Here is a 14,381-nt window from a genome sequence, read left to right as displayed (position 1 = left end):
CTCCTCCGCTCTCTCCACTGGCTTCCAGTTGAAGCTCGCATCCGCTACAAGACCATGGTGATTGCCTACGGAGCTGTGAAGGGAACGGCACCTCCATACCTTCAGGCTCTGATCAGGCCCTACACCCAAACAAGGGCACTGCGTTCATCCACCACTGGCCTGCTGGCCCCCCTACCTCTGAGGAAGCACAGTTCCCGCTCAGCCCAGTCAAAACTGTTCGCTGCTCTGGCACCCCAATGGTGGAACAAGCTCCCTCACGACGCCAGGACAGCGGAGTCAATCACCACCTTCCGGAGACACCTGAAACCCCACCTCTTTAAGGAATACCTGGGATAGGATAAAGTAATCCTTCTAACCCCCCCCCTTAAAAGATTTAGATGCACTATTGTAAAGTGGTTGTTCCACTGGATATCATAAGGTGAATGCACCATTTTGTAAGTCGCTCTGGATAAGAGCGTCTGCTAAATGACTTAAATGTAATGTAAATGTTTTATTTCAGCTAATGAAACATGGAACAAACACTTTACATGTTGCGTTTGTATTTTTGTTCAGTATATAAATAGTATATCAAGAAGTTATGCGAAGTGTTACCTTACATCTTTGCCACTTTTAGTGTCAAGTGTACAATATACCATTGAGCATTGACAGTACCTAACCTAACCACCTCTTTCCCCCAATCACTCTCTCGGGTAAAGGACATCTTACTGGAGGCCACAGGAGCTAAATGTGGCCCGTTTATTTCAGAAAGGCTCCCCTCAGCTATTCACTTGCTTACATGTGCATCCTTATTTACTCTATCTGCCATAGGGGAGCTTAGAGACTTCCCTACAACATTGTTATCCAATTCTACTCGTGTACCGGTAATAACCTCCTCTCTTCTGGTGTCAGTCTGCAGATCAGAGGCTGCAGGTTCTGGAGGATCGACTCTGGTCAAGCAGGAGAGGACTGAATGGACAACAGTGGTGTCGAAAGGAAAATTGCCTAAAATTGGAGTGGAGGATACTTGTATGTCAGTGAATGAATAGTTTTTTTTTGGGATGCGTTTGTTGAGTAAGGATGCATATGTGGGAGACACCGTTTGAGGTGTGAAGTATGCACTGAGAAAAGCGGAGTCTGAGTGACCAGGAGTGGTCTTATTTCGATTGATTGTATTTCTGAAGAATATAGGAAGATTGCAGTGGGTCTCAAAAGAATACGGACAAGAGAAGTATCGTGCTTTGAACTTTGTAGCAAAGCACCCCTCAAAATAGTCATCTCAGGACTGATGACGGATGTTCAGGTTGAACATCTGAAGAGAATTCCTGGTTTGGTTGGCGCCCGGTGTCTGACCCGCTGGGTGAATGTAGGAAAAGAAGAAAGTCTGTCGGTCATGTTGTTTTTTTGTGAAAAAGAACCTACCTACCCATGTGAAGCTTGGTTAAGTAAGATACGCTGAAAGAGCTTTTGTACCCAAACCATTGCAGTGTACTTTTTTTTTAAGGATTTGACCATGTTTCAAGAATGGCGTGTAGAAAGACGACAGTGTTGCAATTGTGGTGTGGATCATTATCCCGAGTTCCTGCAGTGCCCTGTAAGGATGAAGGAGATTGAGGTGGCAAAAGTTAGAGCGATCAACTGAATTTCCTATGCGGAGGTGATTAAAAGAGTTGAGAAAACAAGTGAAGATATGGTAGTGAATTAATTGAATCAGATGGCTAATTCATCACAAAACCCACTGATATATTGCCAACTACTTTAATATTTTTTCCATTGGCAAGATCCTCAAATTTAGGCATGACATGCCAGCAACAAACACAAATCCAGGTATATCCAGGTATAATCCAGGTATCCCTAGAATTTCTAAGCAAACGGCTGGAGGTAGGGCTTTCTCCTATAGAGCTCCATTTTTATGGAATGGTCTGCCTACCAATGTGAGAGACGCAGACTCAGTCTCAACCTTTAAGTCTTTACTGAAGACTTATCTCTTCAGTAGGTCCTATGATTAAGTATAATCTGGCCCAGGAGTGTGAAGGTGAACGGAAAGGCTGGAGCAACGAACCGCCCTTGCTGTCTCTGCCTTGCCGGTTCCCCTCTTTCCACTGGGATTCTCTGCCTCTAACCCTTTTACAGGGGCTGAGTCACTGGCCTACTGGTGTTCTTCCATGCCGTCCATGGGAGGGGTGCGTCACTTGAGTGGGTTGAGTCACTGACGTGGTCTTCCTGTCTGGGTTGGCCCCCCCTTGGGTTGTGCCATGGCGGAGATCGTTGTGGGCTATACTCGGCCTTGTCTTAGGACGGTAAGTTGGTGGTTGGAGACATCCCTCTAGTGGTGTGGGGGCTGTGCTTTGGCAAAGTGGGTGGGGTTATATCCTGCCTGTTTGGCCCTGTCCGGGGTATCATCGGATGGGGCCACAGTGTCTTCTGATCCCTCCTGTCTCAGCCTCCAGTATTTATGCTGCAGTAGTTTATGTGTCGGGGGCTAGGGTCAGTCTGTTACATCTGGAGTATTTCTCTTGTCTTATCCGGTGTCCTCTGTGTATTTAAACATGCTCTCTCTAATTCTCTCTTTCCCTCTTTCTGTCTTTCTCTCGGAGGACCTGAGCCCTAGGACCATGCCTCAGGACTACCTGGTATGATGACTCCTTGCTGTCCCCAGTCCACCTGGCCGTGCTGCTGCTCCAGTTTCAACTGTTCTGCCTGCGGCTATGGAACCCTGACCTGTTCACCGGACGTGCTTGTTGCACCCTCGACAACTACTATGATTATTATTATTTGACCATGCTGGTCATTTATGAACATTTTAACATTTTAACATCTTGACCATGTTCTGTTATAATATCCACCCTGCACAGCCAGAAGAGGACTGGCCACCCCTCATAGCCTGGTTCCTCTCTAGGTTTCTTCCTAGGTTTTTGGCCTTTCTAGGGAGTTTTTCCTAGGGAGTTTTTCCTAGCCACCGTGCTTCTTTCACATGCTTTGCTTGCTGTTTGGGGTTTTAGGCTGTGTTTCTGTACAGCACTTTGAGAATATCAGCTGATGTACGAAGGGCTATATAAAAATAAATTTGATTTGATTTGATTTTGATTTGATATCTGACCAAATTATGAAAGACAAGCATTGGAATTTTGAATTCCATGAAGTGAGTGTGGAAGAGTTGAAAAAATTGTTGTCTAGCGATAATGACAAGACACCGGGGTTTGACAACTTGGATGGAAAATTACTGAGGATAATAGGGGATGATATTGCCACTCCTATTTGCCATATCTTCAATTTAAGCCTACTAGGAAGTGTGTGCCCCCAGGCTTGGAGGGAAGCTAAAGTCACTCCGCTACCTAAGAATAGTAAATCCCCCTTTACTGGCTCAAATAGCCGACCAATCAGCCTGTTACCATCCCTTAGTAATCTTTTGGAGAAAAGAATTGTTTGACCAGATACAATGCTATTTTACAGTAAACAAATTGACAACAGACTTTCAGTACGCTTATAGGGAAGGACGTTCAAAAAGCACAACACTTACACAAATTATTGATGATTGGCTGTGAGAAATTGATGATAAAGATTGTGGGGGCTGTTTTGTTAGACTTCAGTGAGGCTTTTGACATTATCAATCATAGTCTGCTGCTGGAAAAACGTATGTGTTGTGGCTTTACACCCCCTGCTATATTGTGGATAAAGAATTACCGGTCTAACAGAACAGAGGGTGTTCTTTAATGCCTCTCCAACATAATCCAGTTTCAGAATGGGTGGCAAGGAATAAGTTGGTCCTAAATATTTCAAAAACTAAAAGCATTGTATTTGGGACAAATCATTCACTAAACCCTAAACCTCAACTAAATATTCTAATAAATAATGTGAAAATTTAGCAAATTGAGGTGACTAAACTGCTTGGAGTAGTGTCATGGACAAAACATATTGATACAACAGTAACTAAGATGGGGAGAAGTCTGTCCATAATAAAATGTTACCCTGCCTTTTTTAACCGCACTATCAACAAGGCAGGTCCTGCAGACCCTGGTTTTGTCGCACCTGGACTACTGTTCAGTCGTGTGGTCAGGTGCCACAAAGTGGGACTTGGAAAATTGCAGTTGGCTCAGAACAGGGCAGCACGGCTGGCCCCTGGATGTACACACAGAGCTAACATTAATAATATGCATGTAAATCTCTCCTGGCTCAAAGTGGAGGAGAGATTGACTTCATCACTACTTGTATTTGTGAGAGGTATTGACATGTTGAATGCACCGAGCTACTACATAGAGCCCAGTGGCGATCGGTGCTGTTTATGATGAGGGAGGACGATTTATTTTTAGTGATCATGGCTTTATTTCTATTACCACATATTGGATGACTGTCATTAATATTCCATTCACCCAGGTCAATTTAACATTGATAGGTTTAGGCTACTCCATGATACTCAAATTTTCCCTATACCCATCATGAGTTATCAACAACCTAGCCTATGAATGAAAGTTTACAACGTAGGTGCACAAAGGTCGATAGAAACATTTGAGGTGACAGACAGTGACACATGGACAGAGTGACACATTCAAAACCGCCTTGCACACTCTTGCCTGCATCTAGCTGATCTAGGGTGTAATCATAAGTCCAACAGTTGCAAATGAGAGCTTCTATTGGAAAAATTCAGGTGTTTATCCCCGTTCCGTTCCGCTTGCTTCCGTTTAAGAAACTGTTTAACAGAATCGGCGGAATAAATACACCACAGATCACGTGTAAACACAGTTCACTTTCATAGCAGCCACGTTGTATTCCTTTTCACATCTATGCACTCCCCTCCTCTTACCTTTTCCCTTCGTTTGTGGACTTCGATGCACAACACATCAGCTGTACTGTATGTGACCAGGCAAAAAAACCTTTCCAAACCATATCATAACCACTACACACAGCCTACATCGTTGTCAACATACCTAATAGAACTAACGCATTAGTAAACACACTACAATCATGCAGTAAGGTTAAAGTGTATAGTCAGTAAGCAGTTTAGCAGTTACACCTGTGTGCCCCAGTAGCAATAAATTAGTAAAACCAAAAGCTTACCTTGACTTGGAAGAGTTCCAGTGTTGGGTTGGATAGTCTTAGCCAGCTAGCTAACGTAGCATCCCTCTGTTTGAGCAGGGTGTTTGAGTATGCTAAACTAGTTAGCTGTATTTGCTAGCTAAGTAAGTGAAACTGAAAGTGAAAAAACATTAAGAAATGTCTCTCTTGTTTCTCAATTTTTGAAGAAATGAATTTGTTAAACTGTTAAATTATTGTCTTTCTCTCTCTTTGAGTCAACTACTTACCACAGTTTATACACTGCAGTGCTAGCTAGTTGTAGCTTATGCTTTCAGTACAAGAATAATTATCTGATCCTTTGATTAGGTGGACAACCTGTCTGTTCATGCTGCAAGAGCTCTGATAGGTTGTAAGTCTATGGAAGGGGGTGAGAACCATGAGCCTCCTAGGTTTTGTATTGAAGTCAATGTACCCAGAGGAGGATGGAAGCTAGCTGTCATCCGGCTACACCATGGTGCTACCGTACAGAGTGCTGTTGAGGCTAGTGTAGACCTTCATTTCAAAACAGTGTGTTTTAATCATTCATTTGGTGACATGTGAATATATTTAGTATAGTTTTATCTAAAAAGGATAACTTTTTTAATGTTTTACAATTTTTATGAAATTCACAGAGGAGGATGGTCCTCCCCTTCCTCCTCTAAGGAGCCTCCATTGATAGAGCCATGACTACATGGAACTCTAGTCCACATCAAGTAACTCATTCAAGCAGTAAAATTAGATTTAAAAAACAGATAAAAATACACCTTATGGTATAGCGGGGACTGTGAAGCAACACAAAACAGGCACAGACACATGCATACACACAATCACATGATAACGTACGCACTATATACCCACGTACAAATGAATTTTGTGTTATAGATATGTGGTAGTAGAGTAGGGGCCTGAGGGCACACACTTAATGTGTTATGAAATCTGTTGTGAATGTATGGGGATCCATAATAAATACAAATACAAAATGCACCACAGCATGTAGTAAATGTTTGCTGCTAGTCAAAATATACTCTGTGTGTTTAAAAATATGGATTTTTTTGGCATCATTGCTACATTTATAAACTGAAGGGTCAAAGTTTTTGGGACTGAAGGATTTTACATCTGACTTTATTTATTTATTTATTTTTTATGTCACCTTTATTTAACCAGGTAGGCCAGTAGAGAACAAGTTCTCATTTACAACTGCGACCTGGCCAAGATAAAGCAAAGCAGTGCGACACAAACAACAACACAGAGTTACAGATAAACAAACGTACAGTCAATAACACAAAAGAAAAGAAAAATACTTGTTAAATCCACCGTGTAGATGAAGGGGAGGAAACAGGTGAAAGAAGGATTGTGTACGTGTGCCATTCAGAGGTTGAATGGGCCAGACAAAAATATTTTAAGTGCCTTTGAACGAGGCATGGTAATAGGTGCCAGGTGCACCTTTTTGAGTGTGTCAAGTACTGCAACGCTGCTGGGTTTTTCACGCTTAATAGTTTCTCGCGTGTATCAAGAATGGTCCAACACCCATCCAGCCAACTTGACACAACTGTGGGAAGCATTGGCATTAACATGGGCCAGCATCCCTGTGGAACACTTGACCCTTGTAGAGTCCATACCGATGAATTGAGGCTGTTCTGAGGGCAAATGGGGGTGTAAATCAATATTATTAAGGAGTTCTTAATGTTTTGTACACTCAGTGTATATCACACAATGTCTGGATTCAACATTCTACCCAGGAATATTCAACACTGAAATCTGTTCCTCTCATTATTCTAAATGCTTCTGTGGATCTTTTCTGTTGACAATAATGAATTTCATTTTTAGCAGGCTCATATCAGATTTCTTGATCCAACATCCTCTCACTCTGTATCTCTTACAGTCAGTAGACATGGAGGATGGGAAGCCTGATCTGCTGCTAGTCAAAGAGGAGACAATAGAAGACGGACCAGAGAGCATTGATCTGCTAAGTGGACTAAAGATGGGGGAGCAAGGTAAGGGAGAAATACATAGCCTACATACAGTAATAGATCTTCAATGTGAATAGTGATGCGCCTGATTTTATTATTTTTGTATTAAACACATATGAAACAATATCAATACAATTTGTATGAAATACAAAAAAAGAAACGATATGATGCATATCAACATGAGTCATAAGCTAGGGTTCCATCCAATTGGTGACAGATTTTAATTAGAATATTATCAAATCAGCATTTTCCCACCAGTGGTGTGTTTCCAACAAACTGACTTGAGGATAAAAAGCAGTGTGTAATGATGTAGTGTATTTTTATCTGTAATAAACTGGATGCTTTCCCGAGTTGTAGTGGGAGGACCACACAACGTGACTCCATGTTTACTTCGATATGATGGTTATTTTATCTATATTTTTGCATAATTCATTTTACAGACAAAGATCCCACCATGTGTAGCGTATTTCGTTTTGTCGACTTTTGGAAAGTTTAACAACAAATTTGCTGTTTCCATCAGGCCTGATTAACATTTTTTAATCTTACGTTTACTTTACTCGCATAAGAGGTTGGATGGGAACCTGGCTATAGACGTCACCAGGCCATGTTTACAACTTTTTCTGTTGTGTCATGTTTGTTAAATCAGGATTGTAACATTTGCCTATTTGTGTTTGGTTGGAAGCTAGAGGCAAATGGGATACCATCTTAGATTCCCAGACCTAGAGTGGTGCTGCCATGGGTCCAGGGGACAACATCACTGAGCAGGCCAGGACCAGAGGCGACATAGTGGAGGTCAGTGGATTGGACAGCGTCCTCAACTCTGGGCTGGGGAACAACACTGTTAACCACAACCAGAAACAGACAGTTGAGCACAAAATAACAACCGAACAAAGTCTCCATGACAACAGACTCGCTTTGACCATGGCGAGGCATAGATTTGGTCTTGAGGGATGGGGAGGTGTCCGTATGCAGGGGGAGAGAACAGACACAGACTCGGCTAGCGATGATCCGCTCCTATAGTTGTGATTCAGAGAGACTGATGGCGCCTCAGGATAACACTCTAACAGGTGCTGCCTTCAGCATACCTTCTATAGGATCTATCGATTGGAACATGGACCCTGCGACAACACAGACACTTCCTGGCCGTCATCCTCCTCACACTCTCCTAATGTTAAACCAGACCTCATACAATAGTGCCTCAACACTAAATGGCTACACAAGCCCATTGACAGTAGTAGTAATGCTATCAGCAGATCTGGTGGCAAAGAGAAGTGCTTCCCGTGTTTGTTCTGTGGGAAAGTCTTCAGTTTCCCCAAACAGGTGGAGCTCCACCAGAGGATGCTCACAGGGGAGAAAAGGTTCTCCCGCCAGCACCACCTGAAGAGGCATCTGAAGGTCCACACGGGAGAGAGGCCATTCACCTGTACACACTGTGGGAAGAGGTTCTCAGAGAGGAGCTACCTCAGGATACACCAACAGAAAATGCACATGGCCTGTGTATAATGACATGTAATGTAATACTAGTTAGTTTGTAATTAATTCTGTTGGTTTTGGATGTAGTAGGGAACTAAATGAGGTGAACAGAGGAAAGAATGAGTATGATGAGACAGAGTAGATTATATGGTGATTGTTGGTGTGATGGTGTCTATAAAAATGCTTCACTGATGACAACTATGTTGTTTGATTCTGGGACAATGATAGGGCCTTAATTCATGTTTACTTGACATGTAATGTTGAACTTTTTACAAAGTATTCTAAAATGTATTTTATCAAAGCGATTGTACCAGATTTATAGAAAAGGTCAAGTGTTACCATAATGAGAAGTTATTCTACTTGTCACGTTTTGTACAATAAAAGTACTGTACATCACGTTATGTGAGTATATGACTATTTTGTTTGTTTTTTAAAACATTGGACTCTGTGCTGACTGACTTGGTTTTATTTTTGTATCATTGCAGGAATTGAATTTCCTTTCTCAGTCGAACCAAAACATACTTCATTCTTGAATCAACACATATGGAATTGTTTTTATAATAAACTCCAATGGCTCCATATTGTTAGTTTCTTGAAACACAGTGTTAGAGATGGCTTGACTGGTTAACATTTTATAATATCATGTCATGTTTCTGTGTGTACAGCAAAGAGTTTCTTATATAAACCTTTATGCTTTTCTGTTAAATTTGTGTTTACAGTCTGCAGTCCATGAGGACCTGCTGATATCCGGTGTTACTGGCGGGAGAGACTGGACCTATGAAGCGGCTGGTCACAAACCCTGGCCCCGGATCACGACCCTGGATCAGGAGCCGTTGCTCTTCCTTTCCGAGTCGGAACCAGGACCCAACCGTGAGGGACAGAGACTCCACCACCACACTGAACAACCTCAGTCCTGGTGGTCATCATAGAGACAGAGGATCCAGTCTGCAGACCAGACCCTTCTCTTTACAGTCTCAGTGCAGGGATGGAGCAGCGCCTGGGGCTGATTGAGATAGACCCTCCTGTTCCTATGATACAAACACCATAGTATCCATGATGAACAGAGCAGGTCACCCTGGGCTTCAGCCTTCACAGAGAGGTGGGAGGGCTTCAGCCTTCACAGAGAGGTGGGAGGGCTTCAGCCTTCACAGAGAGGTGGGAGGGCTTCAGCCTTCACAGAGAGGTGGGAGCCCCCCCCCCAGTTGGAGTCTATCAGGAAGTCTGTCCTCCCCTTCTGGATCTTGTTTAAATTCTGGTGACTAGGTTCATAGAAGGGCCTGGACCTGGGTCTAGCCTTCCTCATCTACCACATTGTTACTTAACCAATATAGACAAGGTCAGTATGGGCGTTCACCACGAGAGGTGCTTGGCCTATAACACAGCACACAATCCCAACAACACCCAAACAAGGGCTAGAGGTCAAGGAGGGAGCTCAAAGACTAACCTGAGGGTGGTGGCTCCTGCTGCTACCTCCTCTGGTGTTATTGGGTCACGACGTGGGAGGCCGAGGATTAGGACGGACGCCGACAAGCCGTACACCTGCCGCACGTGTGGGAAGCGGTTTGTTAGGGCAAACTATTTGAAGGAACACCAGACAGTTCACAATAAGGAGAGGCTCTTCAAGTGCAAACTATGTTACAAGAGCTTCACCTTCCTGACAAACCTTATCAGACATAGGAGTGTCCACAACGGGGCAAAATAGGAGCCGTGTGGCTTGAGATGTGCACAGGGGCTATCTGGGAACCATTCTGTAGCTGACATATTTAATCCAATAAAATCATTTTCTCCAGGTGTCCTTTTCAGGTTCTCTCAAAAAAACACTTTTTAAAATATAATATAGTCCACATGAGGTTTGAGAAAAATATTAGATATTTAGATTTTTTCTTTCAGCCTTTGAATGAATACAACGTCGCCCGGTTGGAATATTATCGCTATTTTACGAGAAAAATAGCATAAAAATTGATTTTAAACAGCGTTTGACATGCTTCTAAGTACGATAATGGAATATTTGATTTTTTTTGTCACGAAATGCACTCGCGCGTCACCCTTCGGATTGTGACCTGAACGCACGAACAAAACGGAGCTATTTGAATATAACTATGGATTATTTGGAACCAAAACAACATTTGTTGTTGAAGTAGAAGTCCTGGGAGTGCATTCTGACGAAGAACAGCAAAGGTAATCCAATTTTTCTTTTTGTAAATCTGAGTTTGGTGAGGGCCAAAGTTGGTGGGTGTCAAATTAGCCAGCCGTGATGGCCGGGCTATGTACTCAGAATATTGCAAGATGTGCTTTCGCCGAAAAGCTATTTTAAAATCTGACACTGCGATTGCATAAAGGAGTTCTGTATCTATAATTCTTAAAATAATTGTTATGTTTTTTGTGAACGTTAATCATGAGTAATTTAGTAAATTCACTGGAAGTTTGCGGTGGGTATGCTAGTTCTGAACATCACATGCTAATGTAAAAAGCTGGTTTTTGATATAAACACGAACTTGATTGAACAAAACATGCATGTATTGTATAACATAATATCCTAGGAGTGTCATCTGATTAAGATCATCAAAGGTTAGTGCTGCATTTAGCTGTGGTTTTGGTTTTTGTGACATATATGCTTGCTTTGAAAATGGCTGTGTGATTATTTTTGGCAGGGTACTCTCCTGACATAATCTAATGTTTTGCTTTCACTGTAAAGCCTTTTTGAAATCGGACAATGTGGTTAGATTAATGAGAGTCTTGTCTTTAAAATGGTGTAAAATAGTTGATTGTTTGAGAAAATCGAATTGTTGTATTTTAGTTGGTTTTGTATTTCGCGCCGTGCGATGCCATTGGCTGTTGACTAGGGGTTCCGCAGGCGGAACGGCGTTCTGTCCTTAACATGCAAGTGTGCACCAGCAAGAGACTATATTTTGGTTGTGATGTTTCTGTAGCGCTCATGTGATTGCAGAGTTTGCTAAACAAATGGCCACTGGATTGATGCAAATAATCAAGCCAGGTTGGTATAGGCTACATTGTAGTTAACATTTAAATTAGAAGGTTTTTGGTAAAGGCTTTCTATCTCTATTAGAAGGTTATCATTAGCATCATTGCTAACGGCGACACAAAGTGTATACCTAGGCACACACGGGCATTCCTGTTGCAGGAAGTTGCAGGAAAATACATATAACTGATGCATTTTTTTCATGTCTTATGATTAATATTTTACATTTACATTTTAGTAATTTAGCAGACGCTCTTATCCAGAGCGACTTACAGTAGTGAATGCATACATTTCATACATTTTTTTCTCCTACTGGTCCCCCGTGGGAATATAATATATGATACATTTTTTTAAATATAGGTGAATTACGTTTTAAAGTCTGGAATCTGTGATTACGTCCGTTTTTATAGGGCTCTACAAATCATGTATAGTGTCTTGGTAAGATACCCCCCATTAACTATTTAACTTTTCATTTGAAACAGGCTTGTCTGAATACCTGTTTTTAGAGCCCGATGACCTAGGCTCGAACAAGGACAGTTTCATATTTACCTTGCGGAGGATGGAATAAAGTAATTATATTATACTCTATTCTTGCTAACACACTGTTCTAAATTAGTCTGAGCTTGGAAGATTGTGATCATGAATAGGAGAGTTTATGTATAACGTCATAAGCAGTACCGTAATTAAACGAACAGCGCGCATTCCTATACCTTTTTCATTTAACCCCGGAATTTTAGCTATGACGCCAACCAATAAGATACCTTCTCTTTAGTGCGAAGTTAAGCTAACGTAGCCAGGCTTAGTGAAAGGAAGTGTAGTGACCAAGAACAAATTCCACGTTAGCGTTTTTGTTATTTAGACGTTTATTGGCACCCTGGAACTCAAAATATGACACAATTAACCGCGCTGCACATATTTACCCTAGGTAGTCTTTAATTCGTGTTTGAGACGGAACTTGGTTGATGATGTTATCTAGCTAGCTGCTAACGTTAGCTAACAACAATGGCTGACTGTATGATTTTTCACACTCAAATTGCCTCCATCATGGAGATGCTAGCGAATGCAGCCGTGGCAGAGATCTGTAAACTTGTAGACGACGACTATGCAGTGTTTCGTTTGGAAATAACTCAAAGCCAGAAAGAAAACAGGGGATTGCGGAGGAAACTACAGCAATTGGAACTGAAAGTGGCACGGGAGCGCGCAGAGAAGACAATTAGAGAGCGCGTCCTTGCCAGTCGTCCCAGTAGTGTCAAGATCCTCGACCGATACAGAGGAATGGCAAGAGGTACATTTTGCATTAGGCTGAGGCTGCGGGGAGTGTCGCCCCGTTCCCTTCTGCGCATGTGTTAAGATGTATACCCAGAATTGGGTATTGGTCAGTTTATGGATAGTATTGTAATGAAACAGACAGGGAGTGCAGTTCGAACCCTCAACCTTCTGGCCCGTTGCCCCGCGGAAATCGATAGTGCTAAAAAAAACATGATCAAGTGAGGGAGTTGTGTGGAGGACCCTGGTTTAAAAGAGCAGATATCTACTCTGCATCTGCTCTTTTAAACCAGGGCCTGCCACACAACTCCCTCACAGGACGCCTTTCTAGGAGTATGCAGCATTGCTAGTTATTGTTTATGGCCCTCTCATGATAAATAATTACTTTTGGGGATTACGTAGATTACATTTTGGATTACTTTTAGTTTCATTTAACTGGTTTTAATATAGACAGCGTGAATTGACTGTGAACTCTGCCATGATACACAGACACACACACACCTTCAATCTCCATGTTTCTCTCTGTCACCCCCACTGCTCTGTGTGGTTTAATCCGCCCTGTCATGGAATGTATCCGTGAAGGGCTTGATGCTGTGCATTGATGACATGACACCTGGGTCCTGCTGGTTATTATATGGGATGTCTTCCTTAATCTGAACTGGCAGTGTCAGCGGGGTTGGCAAGTGAGAGGGTGTGGTGTCATGTACAGTACCAGTCAAAAGTTTGGACACACCTACTCATTCAAGTGTTTTTCTTAGTTTTTACTATTTTCTACATTGTAGAATAATATTGAAGACATTGAACTATGAAATAACACATATGGAATCATGTAGTAACCAACAAAGTGTTAAAGTAGCCACCCTTTGCCAGCTTTGCACACTCTTGGTATTCTCTCAACCAGCTTCACCTGGAATGCTTTTTCAAAAGTCTTAAGTGTTCCCATATACGCTGAGCACTTGTTAGCTGCTTTTCCTTCACTCTGCAGTCCAATTCATCCCAAACCATCTCATTTGGGTTGAGGTAAGGTCATCTGATGCAGCACTCCATCACTGTCCTTGGTCAAATAGCACTTACAAAGGCTGGAGGTGTGTTGGGTCATTGTCCTGGTGAAAGACAAATGATAATCCCACAAAGCATAAACCAAATGGGATGGCAGAATGCTGTGGTAGCCATACTGGTTAAGTGTGCCTTGAATTCAAAATAATTCACTGACAGTGTCACCAGCAAAGCACCATCACACCTCCTCCATGCTTCACAGTGGGAACCACACATGTGGAGATAATGCGTTCACCTCCTCTGCGTCTCACAAAGACACAGCATTTGGAACCAAAAATCTAAAATTTGGACTCATTAGACCAAAGGACAGATTTCCACCGGTCTAATGTCCATTGCTTGTGTTTCTTGGCCCAAGCAAGTCTCTTCTTATTGGTGTCCTTTAGTAGTGGTTTCTTTGCAGCAATTCGACCATGAAGGCCTGATTCATGCAGTCTTCTCTGAACGGTTGATATTGAGATGTCTGTTACTTGAACTCTGGGAAGCATTTATTTTGGCTGCAATTTCTGAGGCTGGTAACTCTGATGAACTTATCCTCTGCAGCAGAGGTAACTCTAGGTCTTCCTTTCCTGTGGAGGTCCTATGAGAGCCAGTTTCATCATAGCGTTTGA

The 14,381-nt window shown here is 42.2% G+C and overlaps 2 protein-coding genes across 3 annotated transcripts in view; one reads left to right on the top strand and one right to left on the bottom strand.

Annotated features, from left to right (window-relative positions):
- Window positions 1-14,381, bottom strand: part of LOC106602437 (oocyte zinc finger protein XlCOF29-like) — a 395,249-nt gene that overhangs the window by 153,332 nt on the left and 227,536 nt on the right. The window lies entirely within an intron of this gene.
- zn214 (Zinc finger protein 214) overlaps window positions 12,219-14,381 on the top strand; it is a 31,510-nt gene continuing 29,347 nt past the window's right edge. The window contains exon 1 of one of the 2 annotated variants that reach the window (XM_045716210.1): window positions 12,219-12,736. In XM_045716210.1, coding sequence (XP_045572166.1) covers window positions 12,454-12,736 — 283 coding nt within the window. In that variant the 5' untranslated portion in view covers window positions 12,219-12,453. The remainder of the gene's footprint in view (window positions 12,737-14,381) is intronic. The other variant, NM_001140338.1, reaches the window with a different exon arrangement.

Source organism: Salmo salar, chromosome ssa04 (genome assembly GCF_905237065.1).
Source record: "Salmo salar chromosome ssa04, Ssal_v3.1, whole genome shotgun sequence".
Classification (NCBI taxonomy): Eukaryota; Metazoa; Chordata; class Actinopteri; order Salmoniformes; family Salmonidae; genus Salmo; species Salmo salar.
This window is presented reverse-complemented; position numbering and strand designations above follow the sequence as displayed.